This window comes from Pelmatolapia mariae, linkage group LG1, assembly GCF_036321145.2.
Source record: "Pelmatolapia mariae isolate MD_Pm_ZW linkage group LG1, Pm_UMD_F_2, whole genome shotgun sequence".
Classification (NCBI taxonomy): Eukaryota; Metazoa; Chordata; class Actinopteri; order Cichliformes; family Cichlidae; genus Pelmatolapia; species Pelmatolapia mariae.
In genome coordinates, this window is record NC_086227.1 from 3,684,456 (window position 1) to 3,700,442 (window position 15,987).

General features: G+C 39.5%; 1 protein-coding gene across 3 annotated transcripts in view; it reads left to right on the forward strand.

Annotated features, from left to right (window-relative positions):
• Positions 1-15,987, forward strand: part of LOC134625010 (multiple epidermal growth factor-like domains protein 11) — a 238,769-nt gene that overhangs the window by 183,527 nt on the left and 39,255 nt on the right. For all 3 annotated transcript variants that reach the window (XR_010093679.1, XM_063470306.1, XM_063470315.1), the window contains exons 12-16: positions 1,712-1,832; positions 3,705-3,868; positions 4,020-4,122; positions 8,960-9,106; positions 10,514-10,648. Coding sequence is in view for 2 of the 3 variants with exons in the window: in XM_063470306.1 (XP_063326376.1) it covers positions 1,712-1,832; positions 3,705-3,868; positions 4,020-4,122; positions 8,960-9,106; positions 10,514-10,648 (670 nt within the window). In the remaining variant the exon portion in view is untranslated. The remainder of the gene's footprint in view (positions 1-1,711; positions 1,833-3,704; positions 3,869-4,019; positions 4,123-8,959; positions 9,107-10,513; positions 10,649-15,987) is intronic.

A 15,987-nucleotide genomic window follows, 5' to 3' on the forward strand; every position in this document is an offset into this window, starting at 1 on the left:
AAAAGGTTTCTCCATATAACGTGCCTGCATGAAGCAGGCATGGAGGAGACATCTGGTGGCCCCCAGGAGCGTGAGAGCCCAAGGACGACCATCGGACAGGCAGCCACGCCACCCTCCTGGAAAGAGCTGAGGAGAGCCCCAGACAGGAGGTCACCTATCGGCCATGGTGCAGAGGCAGCTAGCTGTGCCAGAGTGGACCGTGGTCTGGGTCCGCTCTGGGCCCGACCGAGCGTAGAGCGCCAGGCCCTGCCCTATGAATTTTAAATGAAACAATTCTGATGCAGTTGAAGTGCAGACTAGACTCAGTTTTAATTCAGTGAGTTGAAAGAAAAGATTGCATAAAAATGAAGGGATTTTTACACAAAACAATTATTTTTAAACAAAAATATTTGGTCAAATTAAATAACTGAGCATAAAATGTTCATTACTACATAATTGGTTGAAAACCCTTTGCTGGCAATGACAACCGGAAGTCTTGAACTCATGGACATCACCAGATGCTGGGTTCCTCCTTTTCATTTGGCCTTTTTACAGCTTTATTTGACAGGGTACAGTGAAGAGTGACAGGAAAGCAGAGGGCGAGAGATGGGGGAAGATATACAGCAAAAGGTTGGAATCGAATGTGGGCTGGCTGGTCTCAGCCATGCAACATATGGTCACCTGCTCATCGCAGTGAGCTAAATCAACACCCAGGGTTTCCTCCTTTTTAATGCTACAGCAGCATTCAGTTGCTGTTTGTTTGTGGGTCTTTCTGTCCAAAGTTTAATCTTCAACAAGTTAAATGCAGCTCAGTTCGGTTAAGATCAGGTTGTTTGCATTAATAAACTCCTGGGGTGCTTTGGCTGTATGTTTAGGGTCATTGTCCATCTGTATTATGAAACACCGGCTAATCAATCTGACTGCATTTAGTTGGATTTGAGCAGACAGTCTCTGAACACCTCAGAGTTCATTCATCTGTTTCTGTCCTGTGTCATATCATCAGTGAGCACGAGTGTCCCAGTGTCACTGGCAGCCATGCATGCCCAAGCCATCACACTGCCGACGCCGTGTTTTACAGATGATGTGGTGTGCTTTGGATCATTAGCTGTTTCACGCCTTCTCCATACTTTTCTCTTGCCATCATTCTCGTAGAGGTTGATCTTGGTTTCATCTGTCCAAAGAATGTTTGTCCAGAACTGTGCTGGCTTTTTTAGGTGTGGTTTTTTTTTGTTTTTTTTTTTAGCACAGTCTAGCCAGTCTAGTCTAGCAATCTAGTCATTCTATTCTTGAGGCTTATGAATGACTTGCACCTTGCAGTGAACCCTCTATATTTACTTTCATGCAGTCTTCTCTTTATGGTAGACTTGGATATCAATACATCTACCTCCTGGAGAGAACTGTTCACTTGGTTGGTTGTTGTGAAGAGGTTTCTCTTTGCAATAGAAATAATTCTGCGATCATCCTGGAAAGCTGTCTTCCTGTGAACGTCCAGGTCTTTTGCATTGCTGAGTCCAATCCTAATATATTAGCAACTTCTCAGATGGGTTTTTTCTGTCTTTGGAGCTTAAGCATTGGTTGTTTCACCTTCACGGAGAGCTGATTTGACCACCTGTTGTCCATTCACAGCAAAATCTTCCAAATGCAAGCACTTCACCTCAAATCAACTCCAGGCCTTTTATCTTACCATTACCATTATTTTTCAGTTCCTTCCTGTCTCCTTTTGTGTGACCAGGGTGACGACTGCTCTATCAGCTGTCTTGCAGGCCTGTACGGGATCAACTGCTCCTCATCGTGCTCCTGCCAAAACGAGATCTCCTGCTCACACATTGATGGTTCCTGCATCTGCAGAGAAGGTAGTGCTTTACAAGCACGTTCTTAAAGACAGAGTGTTGAAATTTCCTTCATTATTATGTTTATGTTTTAGAATTTGACAAGAGGAAAAACTATCAAAATTGTTTTTGTAAGGAGTCACAGTCTTCACTGTCACTTGTTGTGTTTCCCTGAATGTCTAACATTTTCAGCAGAGCCTCTGGTACTTCTTTCTAATCTAAAAATGTACATGTGAATGTTCCTGTGGAGACAAGAAGTTGCAGAGCATATCGTTGATGAGAGCTTGAAAAACTTCTATTTTAGCTACTACATATTCTGTTGACTATTGAAATTAAAATGTTGATAGTGTTGCATTTATTTGAATCTGAAGAAAACCAGGCCTATCTGAAGTGAATGGGGAAGGGTGTATAACTTGAATTTCAGTGATCACCAGGAGATAAAAATTGCTTGTTTTTATTTCAAGAGGTCAAGTGTGATAAAAACCTTTTAAAAAGTTAGGTTACATGGCCTTGACATAATGTTTCCAAACTTGCTTTATTCAAGTTGTTCTTCTAGTACACATACAAAAGTTAGTTTTTAGCTAATACCACAAGAACACTAAACAAATAGGAACATTTGGGAATTTGCTGCTTTTTCTTTGTTATATTTCACAGTGACTCAGTGAAATTATTTGCAGATTTTTTGACAGATATTTTCTACACTTTCTGACTTTTTTAAACTCTTAAAGCAAATTGAGAAAATTTCAAACTATTTGATATTTAAAAGTTCCAGCCTTGATCTCCTAGCCCTGTTTTTGTTTGTTTGTTTGTTTGTTTGTTGTTATTGATCCTGCATTTGAAAACCAGAAACCCCGAATTTTCTCTAATCTCACCATTGAAACTTAGTACAGCTCTAAAAATGTGAAGACATCAACCGTAACAATCTCCAGTCCTTACCTGGTCTTTTTTTTCTGCTTGCTTAATATCTCTCAATATCAGCATGTTTAAATATTTATACACCTCTGAACGTGGTTGGGACCACAGGTAATTAAAATAGAGAGACATCTGAAGAAGCAGAAAACAGGACCAGGGCCTGAGAGCTTTGGTTAGAACAAGAACAAACCCTGTGAAACCCGCGTACTCTCTCTCTCTTTAATCACCCATGACTTAATTTACTTTGATGTACTTTAATATGCTCAGTGTTTTTAGTGTGAAAAGCCCAGGAAATGATGAAGGATGGAAGGAAACGACAAATTAGAAACATTTCTCATTACTTACATTCATTCAAAGCCTTTAAAAAGATAAATACATTTTTAAAAGTCATTTAAACAATAATCCAAAATAATACTGAACTGAACAGTTGAATTATCAGGATATATGTTTAGCATACGCTCTGATAATTCAATGTACAGACAAGATGAACTCCTGTGTCCTGCAGCTTGGCTTATTTCTATGACTTTTTTCACTGCAGGAAAAACTCAAACAACAACCAGACAGACTTACTTGGAAGAGGAAATGAAGTTAAACAGAAAAACGATTACTCAAACTGTTTGTTGGAAACACTTATCAAAGATAAGGGACTTGCTGCCATTTTTTTTTTAGCTCTAAATAAACTACTTTTGATAATCTTTTTAAACTGTAAATATGTCCGTCTGTCGGCTCGTGCCTCTTGGACACTGTTGCAGCTATAAAATAGGTATTGACATGTATTTAGTCATTATAACAAATACAGCAAAGATGGATAATGTAGAGAAAATAGGATCCACATTCTTATAAACCACAATTACACCAAGTTAGAAGAAAAGTCATAAAATAAATCAAAATCACAAGGTCAAACATACGGAAATATAAAACTTATAATACTTAATTGCAGAATAAAGTTCCATTACAAACTAAAATGATCTGTCGTCTGAGCAGGTTGGCAGGGTGTAGACTGCTCCATCCCTTGCTCCAGTGGAACTTGGGGACTGAGCTGCAATCAGACATGTCAGTGTGCCAATGGGGCAGCTTGCAACCCCGTCAATGGAACCTGTGCTTGCTCCCCGGGCTGGATGGATGAATACTGTGACGTACCGTGTCCTGTGAGTGCTCATAGCATTCATTTTTTCTCTTTATTCATCAGCTCGGACATCTACTTTGCTTCTTTAATGTTTTGTTAAAGTTCAAGAAAATACAAGTTACTTAATAAAAGACAAAATGTGTTTTCTCTGATGTTTCTCTTGGTGCTGTTAGGATGGATCGTACGGCTTGGATTGCAGAGAGAAATGTGACTGCGTTAACTCCGATGGCTGTGATCCAGTAACGGGTTTCTGCCGCTGTCTTGCAGGTTGGACGGGTGAGTTATGGAGCTGCAGTTTGAGCCAACATTTGAAAATGCTGCGAATCCAGTAACATTAGAAAGAACACCTATGATGTTCAGATTGATACCACAGAAACATCAGCTTAAAGACAAGTTCACATTTTAGTGGCCTTGACCTCAAGGTCAAGCATTTGACAACTGTGATATAATTTGTGCATTTTTGGTTGCATATTGGTGGTACAGTAGAATATTTATTTATACCAGCACCGCTGCTTCAGTCTTTTGACAAAATGCCATTCAAAGCATTTTCCCAATTTTGCATTCACTGAATATTCATAACAATAATAACCCTTCTGCTGTCAGATTGCTGTAACTACACTATATTATTAAAAGTATTAAGTAACTTTAATGACACCCTTTTCCACTATAACAGCTTCCAGTCTTGTGGCAAAGTTTTCCTGTATTCATGGGAATTTTTGGTTATTCTATTAAACATTTGTGAGGTCAGACTAGACCCGGATGAAAAGTCCTGCCTTGCAGAAACCGCTCTAACACATCTCCACTGCTCTAGAGTCCAGTAGCTGGGTGCTTTACACCACTTGCATTGCATTTGGAGTGGTTCTTATATAGCACTTTTCTATTCTATAGAATTCTATTCTATAATGTATAGTTCACTGACCCAAAATTGAATATACCATCATGTCACAAAAAAATCATATTTGTCTTTTTCTTTACTTTATTTCAACTAAAGAGTGAACAGGAGGATTGAAACATGATTTCTGAAAAAGAGGGACAAAGTGGGACAGGGCCTAATGTTGAGCCCAGTAATGTAATATATATCTTGTGCTGAAACATTATGTAAATGGCAAATGGACTGGTTCTTATATAGCAAATAATATTGAGTAATCAGAACCCATCTTTCCATACCGCCCATATCACTCCAATAGAGCACTTCGCTCTCAGATTGCTGTCTTTCTTCTGGTTTCTAGGATATTAAAAAGTAAATTGGGAGGCTTTCAGCTTTCAGATCCCTCTTCTGTGGAACCAGTTCCCAGCTTGGATTTGGGGGACAGACACCCTCTCTACTTTTAAGATTAAACTTAAAACTTTCCTTTTGGACAAAGCTTATGTCAGCCTGGTTCTGCTGGAGGTTTCTGCCTGTTAAAAGGGAGTTTTTCCTTCCCACTCTCACCAAAGTTCTTGCTCAAAGGGGGTCGTCTGATTGTTGGGGTTTAGCTGTATTATTGTAGTCTTCACATAGAAGCATTAAGCACCTTGAGGTGACTGTTGTGATTTGGTGCAATATGAATATGAACTAAATGAAACTGTTACTTTACTCGAGCACTCAAAGTACTTTATAAACCATGTGTGACACTTTCACAGGCAGGGTTTATATGCATTTTGCAGCTTATTGTGTAAGACCTGTGCCATACCCATAATACATTCCCCTGGCATTAGTGTTTCCATGGTAGCAATCAATGACACTTGCTGGCTGATGGCACGGAATAATTACATTTTTTTCACATACTGAAGACAGCTTAACACAGTTTCAGGAAAAGTTAACAGTGTTGTTGAATTTTAAAAGAGTGAGGTAAATTTGAGGAAACATATAGTACCAAAATAGTCAGTTGATAGTATATAGTCAGAGGTTTGATGACAAATCTTTACAGTAAGATATGTTCAAATTCTTTTACAAGGCAAGGATGTTCTACATCGAGCATGTTTGATGGAGTGCTTTAAATTGGGTCAGAGTTACCTGAAATTCATCGCAGTTTAATGGTGTTTAAGTCAACATAGTGACTTTGTACCACTGATGAATTTACCTGAAATCTGACCACTGTATTAGTTTTATTTAAGCTGTCGTCCGTCTCGTGTCTCTGTAAAACCAGCCCTTGGCAGATCAAATTGACAGTGCACAACAAAGTAATAAATATACTGAGAGTGGTTTTAAAAATTATTTTAGATGTGCCTCTATAGTCACATGGTCTCAGAGAAGAACAACTTCATTGAAAACTATCCAATGAAACTGATGAATCTTCATCAAAAACACTCCAGAAGAGCTTAAAAAATGCACTTTAGTTTGACCTTTGGCCTCTTCAGGGGACATGGGATCATGGGCCATATCTAGACCCTCTGAAATGAGGGCAGCTGAAGCAGTTATGGAAAATACCTCAACACACATTCAGTAGAGGAGAGTAAAATAAAACATGGATGGGGAATAGAAGACAGAGGAGAAGGGGTGCAGACAACAATATGGTATGAATTCAGACTACAAATCGATATGACAAACACACAGCAGATTCAAACCTGTAATTCTAAAACTAGGGACGTTCAAGCTTGGATGAGTTTGAGCTGTTTTCAATAATTCAACTTTACAAATGTTCCCATGTATAAGGCACCTTTCAAGAGAGCCTTTTTACATAACCATTCTCCTCAGCAGTGATATTACACTTCACCGTGCCCTTGTTTACTTTATTAATTGTCATGTTCGAGTTGTACCTCTCCTTGTTTCATCCACTAATTGTCAATTAGTAAACTTGTGGTGAGAGAGGATCAATATGAGAGGTGATGAATATGGAGAGGGCATTTTAATTCACTGCCAGAGGGAAAACTGATAATGAATTGACATTGAGGGAAACTTCAACATATTGATGAATAGATAGATCAAAGTTTAGAGTAAACGACTAAATGAAATTTGAAGAAACGAAGAAACACGACATGTCTGCGTTAGACTGAAATTAGTAAGCCTGTGTAATTACAGTTCAGGTAATAACTATGAATGACAATTAGACTTGTGAGAGTCTGTGAAGCTGAAAGATAATACAGTGCATATCAATTAAAGACCCCAAAAGATTCTCCTGTGATTAATTACACTCGGACTCAGTGAAAAACTCAATGAGATCAAATTTAAAAGTCTGCAGAGAGTAAAGTGTAAACTGAACAACTTTCTGGGGAAAATCTGGTCTTCCTCTCCATCAACCCCAACCAGCAGATGGCCGCCCCTCCCTGAGACTGGTTCTGCTGGTTTTTTCCTGTTAAAAGGGAGTTTTTCCTTCCTACTGTCAAGTGCGTACTCATACGAGGTCGTCTGATTGTTGGGGTTTCTCTGTATTACTGTAGGGTCTTTACATAACAATATTAGACAATATTCAGCTGTTGTTGTGATTTGGTGCTATATAAATAAAATAAAATTGAACTGAACTGAAACTGATTGAATTAACCATCGATGGACAACAGATAACTCAAAAAACAGTTTATTGTTATCTGTTGTCCAGCTGGCACTTAGAGTTTTGATTTGATTTTTGTGACTGATTTAGTGTTCAGTTTAGAAAAAATAATTCTAATGGGTGATTTTAAGATAACATACGATAAGATTAATTATTATTGTAGGCTCAAGCACTGGAAAATTTGGTATATATAAACATAAGCAGTCATACTATAAAAATGAAAGAGTAAAGAAAATATCCTTTATCCTTTAACAATGCATTCATATGTAGTGGAATGGACAAATAAAATAGAGGTACATAGATATAATTATAAACACGACATGTTTGAAGCAGACACCAGCTCACCATTGAAGCAGAGTCCACGCTCAAAGGTGCTGTTAATCTTGGCCAATCAGGAACCTGATAGTCAGCACCTGCAGTACCAGAAGCTCAAAATCAAGAGTCAATAATAGAATAAGCTGTTGAGCATTGGCTGAGAAGATTTGATGGCAATTTTTTCAGGGGTGCAATTCACATACACAACTCTACTATTTAAAGAGATCTTAGTAAAGGGAAATAAACTGACTTTCCAGCAGTACTCTACGATTTATTGAAAAGAAGCATTGTTACAACAAAGAAATAATCAACCAAACAAACATTTCCTTACTTTTTATGTTAAGTTTAGATGTTATAATGTTATTAATTGCATCATAATGTCTGAAAGAAATGTTAAATGTCAAAGAAAGTTTCTAATGAGCTGCAGGCTGAAGTGAGACGGAGACGTATACTGTATTTACACATACTCTATGTTTTTATTCCGTCAGACTGTCCCCTGTGAGCCATACGGGCTCTGAACTATTGTGCAGACCAGCTTTTGTGTAGACAGACTCCTGCCCCTCAGGACACACGCACACACACATGCAAGACTGATGAAAGAAGGAGACACTTTACCAAAGAATTAGAGGGGGAAAGTCTTGGGTAGTATTTGTGAGATTTTATGTGTTTATTCATATAAACTGACATTTATACATACATGTGCACACACAAATGAATATTTAGACAGCAAAATAATTAAAAGCATTTTTGGTTTTGTTCACACTTTTGAACATAATGCCAGTTATCACCTTTACATGCACACCAGTTTACTGCTCATGTTGGCATCTGGCATCTTTTTGTTTTAGACTAACACACACAACACAAAAACCTGCAGACAGCCTGATTATAATATAATGAACTAAATAACAATTTATTGAAATTTCCGATGCTTAATAAGTGTTAAGTGTCTAAACATTACATTGATCAACATATATCACAAGTATCACAATCGGGGGCCAATGGGAAGACATAAATTAAGTGAAGGTGACCAGATTTATCTTACTACAGCTCACAGTTTGCTAGTACAACATTACGTTAACTGCTAGCTGAGTTCCTGTGAGAACTCTACTCATCTCAGTGACTTTTGCTATTTGTCATTCCCTCATCTCTGTTGATTTATTTATTTTTATCACCCTGCTGTCTCACTTTTCACCTTTAAGTGACATGTGAAACTCTGTGTTAGGAATACCAGTTTGACTTTATTTAAGAGCTCATAGCTCAGCGCTTGACAGAATAAAGCTGTTTGCTTTACTATAGCCTTCATTGTGTGTGTTTATGTGTATTTTGTGCAGGTGTCCATTGTGACAGTGTGTGCGAGGAGGGTCACTGGGGACCCAACTGCTCCTACAGCTGCACCTGCGAGAACGGGGGCTCCTGTTCTCCAGAGGATGGCACCTGTGTGTGCGCTCCAGGCTACCGGGGCACCAACTGCAGAAGAAGTAAAGGATTATTTTTCACACCCACGTTTCTGCAATCGTGTACTGTACTCACTCGATCACAGCTACAGTGGTGGCAGAAATCCTGACATTTTGCTTTAAATAGGAGCTACAAATAGGACTATTAACAAGACTCCTATACAATTAGTGAAAAAGGAGAAATGAATAAAGTACTGCTGTCAGCGTTAATCTCGTTAAAATAACGTTAACGGCGTAACCGCATTAACGCGGTAAATCTCCGTTAGCCCAGATCGCCCCATGCGTGGGGCTGGACAGCGCTAACGTGTTAACGAGCGAACCTTGCTAACGCGTTGACGCTGTACAGTCCCACGCACGGGGCGCTAACTTGCTAACGGAGATTTACCGTGTTAATGCGGTTATGCCGTTAACGTCATTTTAACGAGATTAACGCTGACAGCACTAGAATAAAGTGATAGCTGCCACAGTTTTCTAATGCTAATTCTGGTTTAAATCCACCTGGTGCACTGTTTCTACTGGATAATCTATTAACTTCCTAAGTTCTAACATATGTCTGCTTTGTTATTCCAGTTTGTAACTTCTTCATAGGTTTTTGAATTAAAGTATGTGTAAAATTTGTTTTAGAACTAATCAGCAAATTTAATGATCGTAGCATTTGTCTTACAAAAACAGAAACATTCCTCGTGGCTGGCCAGAGGGATGCTGTGGGTCATACTAATGTTGGCACTTCCACCTCTTTTGTAAAGATTCAGAGGACAGAGTAGAGGAGGAGTTTTACAGAAATCAATTTTGAGACTTGTTTTCAATCAGGGTGAAAATAACCACAAGGATATAGCCATTTTTACTGACTTTAGCATTAGGGATCTGTGTGTCACCCTGCATATTAACCTGTACACGGTGGTTTGTTTTAATGGGTGATGCTGATGTTCTGAAATTAAGAGTCTAAATTCCCATGGTAATGGCCAAGTGAAACTGAAGTTTAAAGGTCATTTATTTTGTTTAAGAAAATAACTGTAACTCATTCATGTAGCATCTGCTTGAAATCGAGCCCAAGTCTGATGATGCTCATAGTGTGAGTGCATGGAGTGTGTTTGTATGACCGTTTCTTCTGCTTCTTTCAGCATCAGAGTAATACATTTAAGCTCTCTTGATTCACAATTTACACAATTATCATAATGAGGAAAATCCTGTAGCATGAGGGAAGAGGGTTGCCTCGCCAGTTAGAGCAATTAGAGTTACGTCAATTAAAGCAAATTAAAGGCCCGAGGAAGACTTATGAGTCCTTCCTGTCCGGGAAGGAAAAACAAATCAAAACTAATACAGCTAACAGGCTGACCCATGGGACGAGGGAATGGCTAGAATGCTATTCCCAGTACACACACCATCACAGAGTGCACATGATGAGTCATAATGTGGATTTTTCCTCTACAGCATGTTCTCCTGGCTTCTATGGCCATCGTTGCAGTCAGATGTGTCCTCAGTGTGTCCACAGCGATGGGGCATGCCACCACATCACCGGCCACTGCAAATGTCTTGCTGGATTTTTTGGCTCCCTCTGCAACGAAGGTCAGTTTGTTTTTGGTTTGTTTCAGTTTGTCTGATTCCATTAAAAACTAATTCAGAAGTACAGAAGTAGAAACACTTCATAATTACAAGTAAGTGTCATTAACCGCAGGTCGCGCACACAAGCAGGCGCCAAAAGCAAACTCAATACACTTCAGAGCGAGCATGTACAGGTTTTATTTATTTAAAAAAAGGTGACCTGGAACAACCAAGGGAGGCGAAATCGCCAAACTGAAGAAAACTGGAGGACAAAGCACACAGGGAAGCCGTAATCGGGAGGCTGCAACAGAAAGGGGAAAAGGTCCTAGTGTACAGGGGAAGGGAGAGACACAACAAGACAGGGCTATAGCAATCTGGCTTACAATCAGAGCCGGACCGTGGGACTCTGAGGTGGTGCACTCAGAGATCCAAGCAGGCCGAGGACAGGCAGGTGGCAGGTACAAAACGCCAGACAGTAACCTGAGCACAAGGAGATAGAATTAACACAGTTCAAGCAACACTTGGATACAGACAAGCTCTGTGGGGAGCCAAGTTACCACTGAGGGGTGACTAACGGACTGGCGTGTAGCAGCCGTCTGTGCAGAGTTAAATAGTACTCCTGGTAATCGCCTGGAGTGGGATGCAGGTGTGATGGTGATGGCCCAGCCCGAGGGTGTGGCCACTGGGGCATCCCACACGCTCCTCAGACACAGAGCCACAAACCATGACAGATTTCTTGATCTTAGCAACTTCATCTATCTGTTGATTGTAAATCCCATGCAGGGACTTGGTTGTCCATGTCCATGAGTTCCTCTTCCTGTTCAGCATCACCATTTGTCTTCAGCTGTCTGAGGCAATTTCTGAGGGCCGTCTTTCTGATGTATTTACAGATGCTCTGTTTTTCATCATGAAATGTGGAACTTCATGTATTTTTTGAATCATTCCCATTGGCCTGTGGAATACCCAGGTACTTAAGATTTCAGTGGTACTGCCAGTGGGGATGGTGCGTAGAGCAGTGTTCACATCTACAAGCATTTCCACTAATGAAACTCTGTCAGGTAGCTGGGGGCTCTTGGTTGGTGGCTACTTTGAGTCTCGCTACAGCCACAAACTCTCCAGAGAGTCATAAAGCCTGCAGAGAGGATTATAAGAACGGATCTTCCATCAGTGGACACAGAACGCTGTAAGAAAAGATAACAACACATCATCAGAGATTGTCAGGTCTCTGATGATGTGTTGCTCCAGGTCACACCCTCATTGCACCAAAACAATCAGGATACAGCCAGAGATGCAGCAGAGTGGACAGTCTGTCACACACACAACACGCTTCCACAACAGCTTCTTTCCCACCACAGTCAGACTAATGGCAAAAACAAAATTACTAAAATACACACAAAATCAAATTTATCCAGTATGATATATATTTCTATATGCAATCCACACTTCAGTGTGCAATAGACTAACATGCAGTATTTTTCTATACAATAGTCATTTATGTGTAACGAAGGAACTGCTGTTCTATGCTTGGTATAGACTAAAATGATATAGACTTGGACACAGACTGAAAAGCACTAGATTTTGAGCTTCTGAGTGAAAACAGCAAAAAGCAGTGTGTTTAACAGGAAGTTGAGATAGATAGACTATCAATACTTGCTAAGTGGAAGAAACAATGCTATTAAACTTCGTCTGGGTTTCAGGAGTGAAGTCGGGTTCCAACGGCAGTACTACATATATATATATATATATATATATATATATATATAGGTGTGTGTGTGTGTGTATAAAAAATGTATGTCCATTATTCTCACTATTGTTTTCACTGTGCTGTTGCCTTTGAATCTCCAGCTTGGATAGTAGCTGTCTTCTGTTGATGACATTGCACTGATGTTGACGTAGTGTCCACATGCATTGCATATAGCACCTTTCATTGGGCCGGAAAAGGGTGGAGTGCCCACTCCGGGTCAGGGATGAGTTCCTGCCCCAAGTGGAGGAGTTCAAGCATCTTGGGGTCTTGTTCACGAGTGATGGGAGAAGGGAGCGGGAGATCAACTACAGGAGACGGATTGGTGCTGTGGCTGCAGTGATGCGGATGCTGCGCCAGTCTTTTGTGGTGAAGAGAGAGATGAGTGTAAAAGCGAAGCTCTCAATTTACCACTCGATGTCCCTAACCTCACCCATGATCACGAGCTGTGGGTAGGGACAGATACAAACAGCAGAAATGGGCTTCCTCCGAAGGGTAGCTGGCCTCTCCCTTCAGTTCAGTTCAGCCATCCGGGAGGGGTCAGAGTAGAGCCGCTGTTCCTCCACATCGAAAGGAGCCAGTTGAGGTGGTTCGGGCATCTGACAAGGATGCCTCCTGGGTGAGGTGCTCCGGGCATCTCCCACTGGGAGGAGGCCGCGGGGCAAACCTAGGAAACGCTGGAGAGATTATATCTTTTGGCTGGCCTGGGAAAGCATGGTGCTCCCCCGGAAAAGCTGCTTAGGCTGCTGCCCCCGCGACCCGGCCTCAGATAAGCGGAAGAAGATGGATGGATGAACCTGTCATTGGGTTCCATAGTCTTTTTTTCTCAGTGAGTTGGTGCCCTGTTTATACTTCAATTACAAACTAAGTAAAGTCTGGAAGCTGAAAACAAATGAAACTTTACTAGCTTATCAAAACTGACATGGACAGTGTGAAGTGGTTGTTCTCCAAGATAGAGGTCAGCTGTGGTAGACTTCTGCCCCTATGGATGTGGTGCTGTTCTTGTGCTACCATGATCACTGGATCCGTAGTGTCTTTTAAGTGTCTTTTCTAGCCACTGGGAGGATTTCTTGAGGTTAGCAACTTCATCTATCTGTTCATACTGCTGTCAAAAAGTATTTACCTCCTTGCTAATTTCAGAGATTCATCAAACTTCCATGTTTCAGATCATCAAACCAATTTTTATTATAGACAAAGATAGCATGAGTAAATATAAAATATGCTTTAAAAAATCAATTTAATGTATTAAAAAAGCTGTCCAAACCTGTATTCTTTGTGTTTTCATAGCGTTTTAATGGTTACATAGGCACAGGACCAGAACAGAGCTGGCGTCCAATATAATCACTGCAGTCAGCCTCCTGACATTATTAACGCAGCCGTTTTTGTAAAACACTGACATCTCTCATTAGCTTTAGGTTAGAATGCAAGCTCTGCATTCAAAAGCAAAGCCCTTGAATATTGGCTTTTCAGTGGAAAATCTACCAACTCATCCTTTTAGTGCAATGTATTCAGCCATTTTATCTCAATAATCTTTTTGTTACTTCCTCCTTTACATCAATATCTTAGTCTGGTTTAGTTTCTCAGTAGGTTGAATAGGTGTTCATCCTCCTATGAACCCAGTTGGTTCAAGGTCTGTTGCTAAGTCGAGTTTTAAATAGAGGCAGTGGAGGAGTATGCTTTGAAATATTCATCATCATTAAACATGAGGGCAGCCTTAGTTATGCCCTGTCCTACATTAGCCATTCTGCTGGCCACTGCATCTTTGAGCAGCCCGTAGATAACTGGGTGAGGCTTGATAAATCAGATGTCCAGCATTGAGGCTTTATACTGCCTGAAGTGCCAGTCCAGCTCTATCCCTGTTCTCTTGCTGGATAACCTTTTGCAGCTAATTATGTTATTGACTGGTAAATTGTAAAAAACAGGGTATGTAGGATCTTAAAAGAACAGCGTATGTGAAAGTCTTAACAAATAACAGTATACCCTTGTAGTGCAGGTAAATCATTGTTCCCCGAGAGGAACCTGTTTCCACAGTTGTTTTCCTCAATTCTACAAACACTATGCAGACAAAAGTACTGGGTCACACCTTTAAGTCTTTGAAAGCTCTTTTCAGTAGGGCTGCAGCTATTGATTATTTTAGTAATCGAGTAATCTACTGATTATTCCATCAAGTAATGGGATAAGAAATACTTTTGTTTTATTAATGGGCAACAATAAAATATTAAAAAGTGAAAAAACAGAAGGAAGTGGTCATCTGTCAAAAAACTAAACCCTTTGACTGTATTTATGTGCCATATTAAAATGAAAGAAAATTTTTTTTTAAATGCAGAAATAAATAATCTCAAGTACAGTCAAAGGTCAAAGTCAAATAAAATAAGATGTCTATGCAATCTAAGCTGAGGCATAAAAATGTACCTGTACTCTGTGTTCTTGGAAGGCTTTCTGATCGTAATAGGAGGCAACAGGAGCACTGACACTGTGTTGTCTCCAACATAGATGGTATTGTATGTACAGTCAGCAAGGTCAGTCTCTTAATTGCCCCTTGGGGATAAATAAAGTCTTCTGAATCTGAATCTGAATAGATGAGGTAGACTTATTGTGTGTTTGTTTATGAGTTTTAAATCTGCAAGTGAATGAGGGAGATGTTGCCTGTAAGCCTTTAAAGGAGAATGAGTGGCTGTAATGAAAATACCCAAACATATCATCATTCTGAAGTTTGACCTGTACTTTGATGCAAAATGTTTGTGACGCTGAAAACAAAACATTACAATGGTGTAAACCTTCATTAATATGAGTAATAATTAAGTATCCAACCTAACAACCCTAAGGTCAGTGGACTAGAGTTTTACTGGCTTGTAAAAAGCTTTTGTTTTAAGATTTTTACATGTTAATGCATTTTAATTAATGCAATATTTATTATACATTATTATATTATTTCACCTTATTTCACAAAAGCTTTTAAATTAATATGGTCTAGTGCACCCCATGTTTGTTGCAGATATCGCTTCCACACTATAAAACTCAGTGTGGTGCATAATTAAAAATATTAAAGCAGACTGACCTCAGGTTTTATCAACTCGCACTCAGTTTAGGTGAGTCTCCAGTCATTTTCATTCAAAAAGCTGATCAACATTTACTCTATACGGTACTTAAATACTTTACAACTCACAGGTATCTGCATTACTTGAACTTTGGTTCCCCTTTTTATTATTTTTTATGGCTGCTTTGATATATTTTGTATTTTACTTCATCATCTGACAGTTTATATTACTGTAGGAATTTGTGTGTGTGTGTGTGTGTTGTTTGAAGTTATTTGAAAGTATAACTTTCCACATCTAGTTCTCCATCCATATTTACAATAATAATGTTCAGCTTATTTCACGACAACCTTACTTAAATTTTGTGGCTACTCTGAGTACTATTAGCTAAGCTAACATTAGCTACTAACCTACTGTTAGCTACTCTGTTAGTGGATAGTATGTGGCATAAGTTAATAACTACAGGAGACATTGTCCTAAATATAACTTAAGGAATAAAAAAAGGTTTTACTTACCTCACATTTTTCATATCACAAATGGTGTCCTGCTTGAAAAAGAAAAAACCCACTTCTTATATAATGGACCTT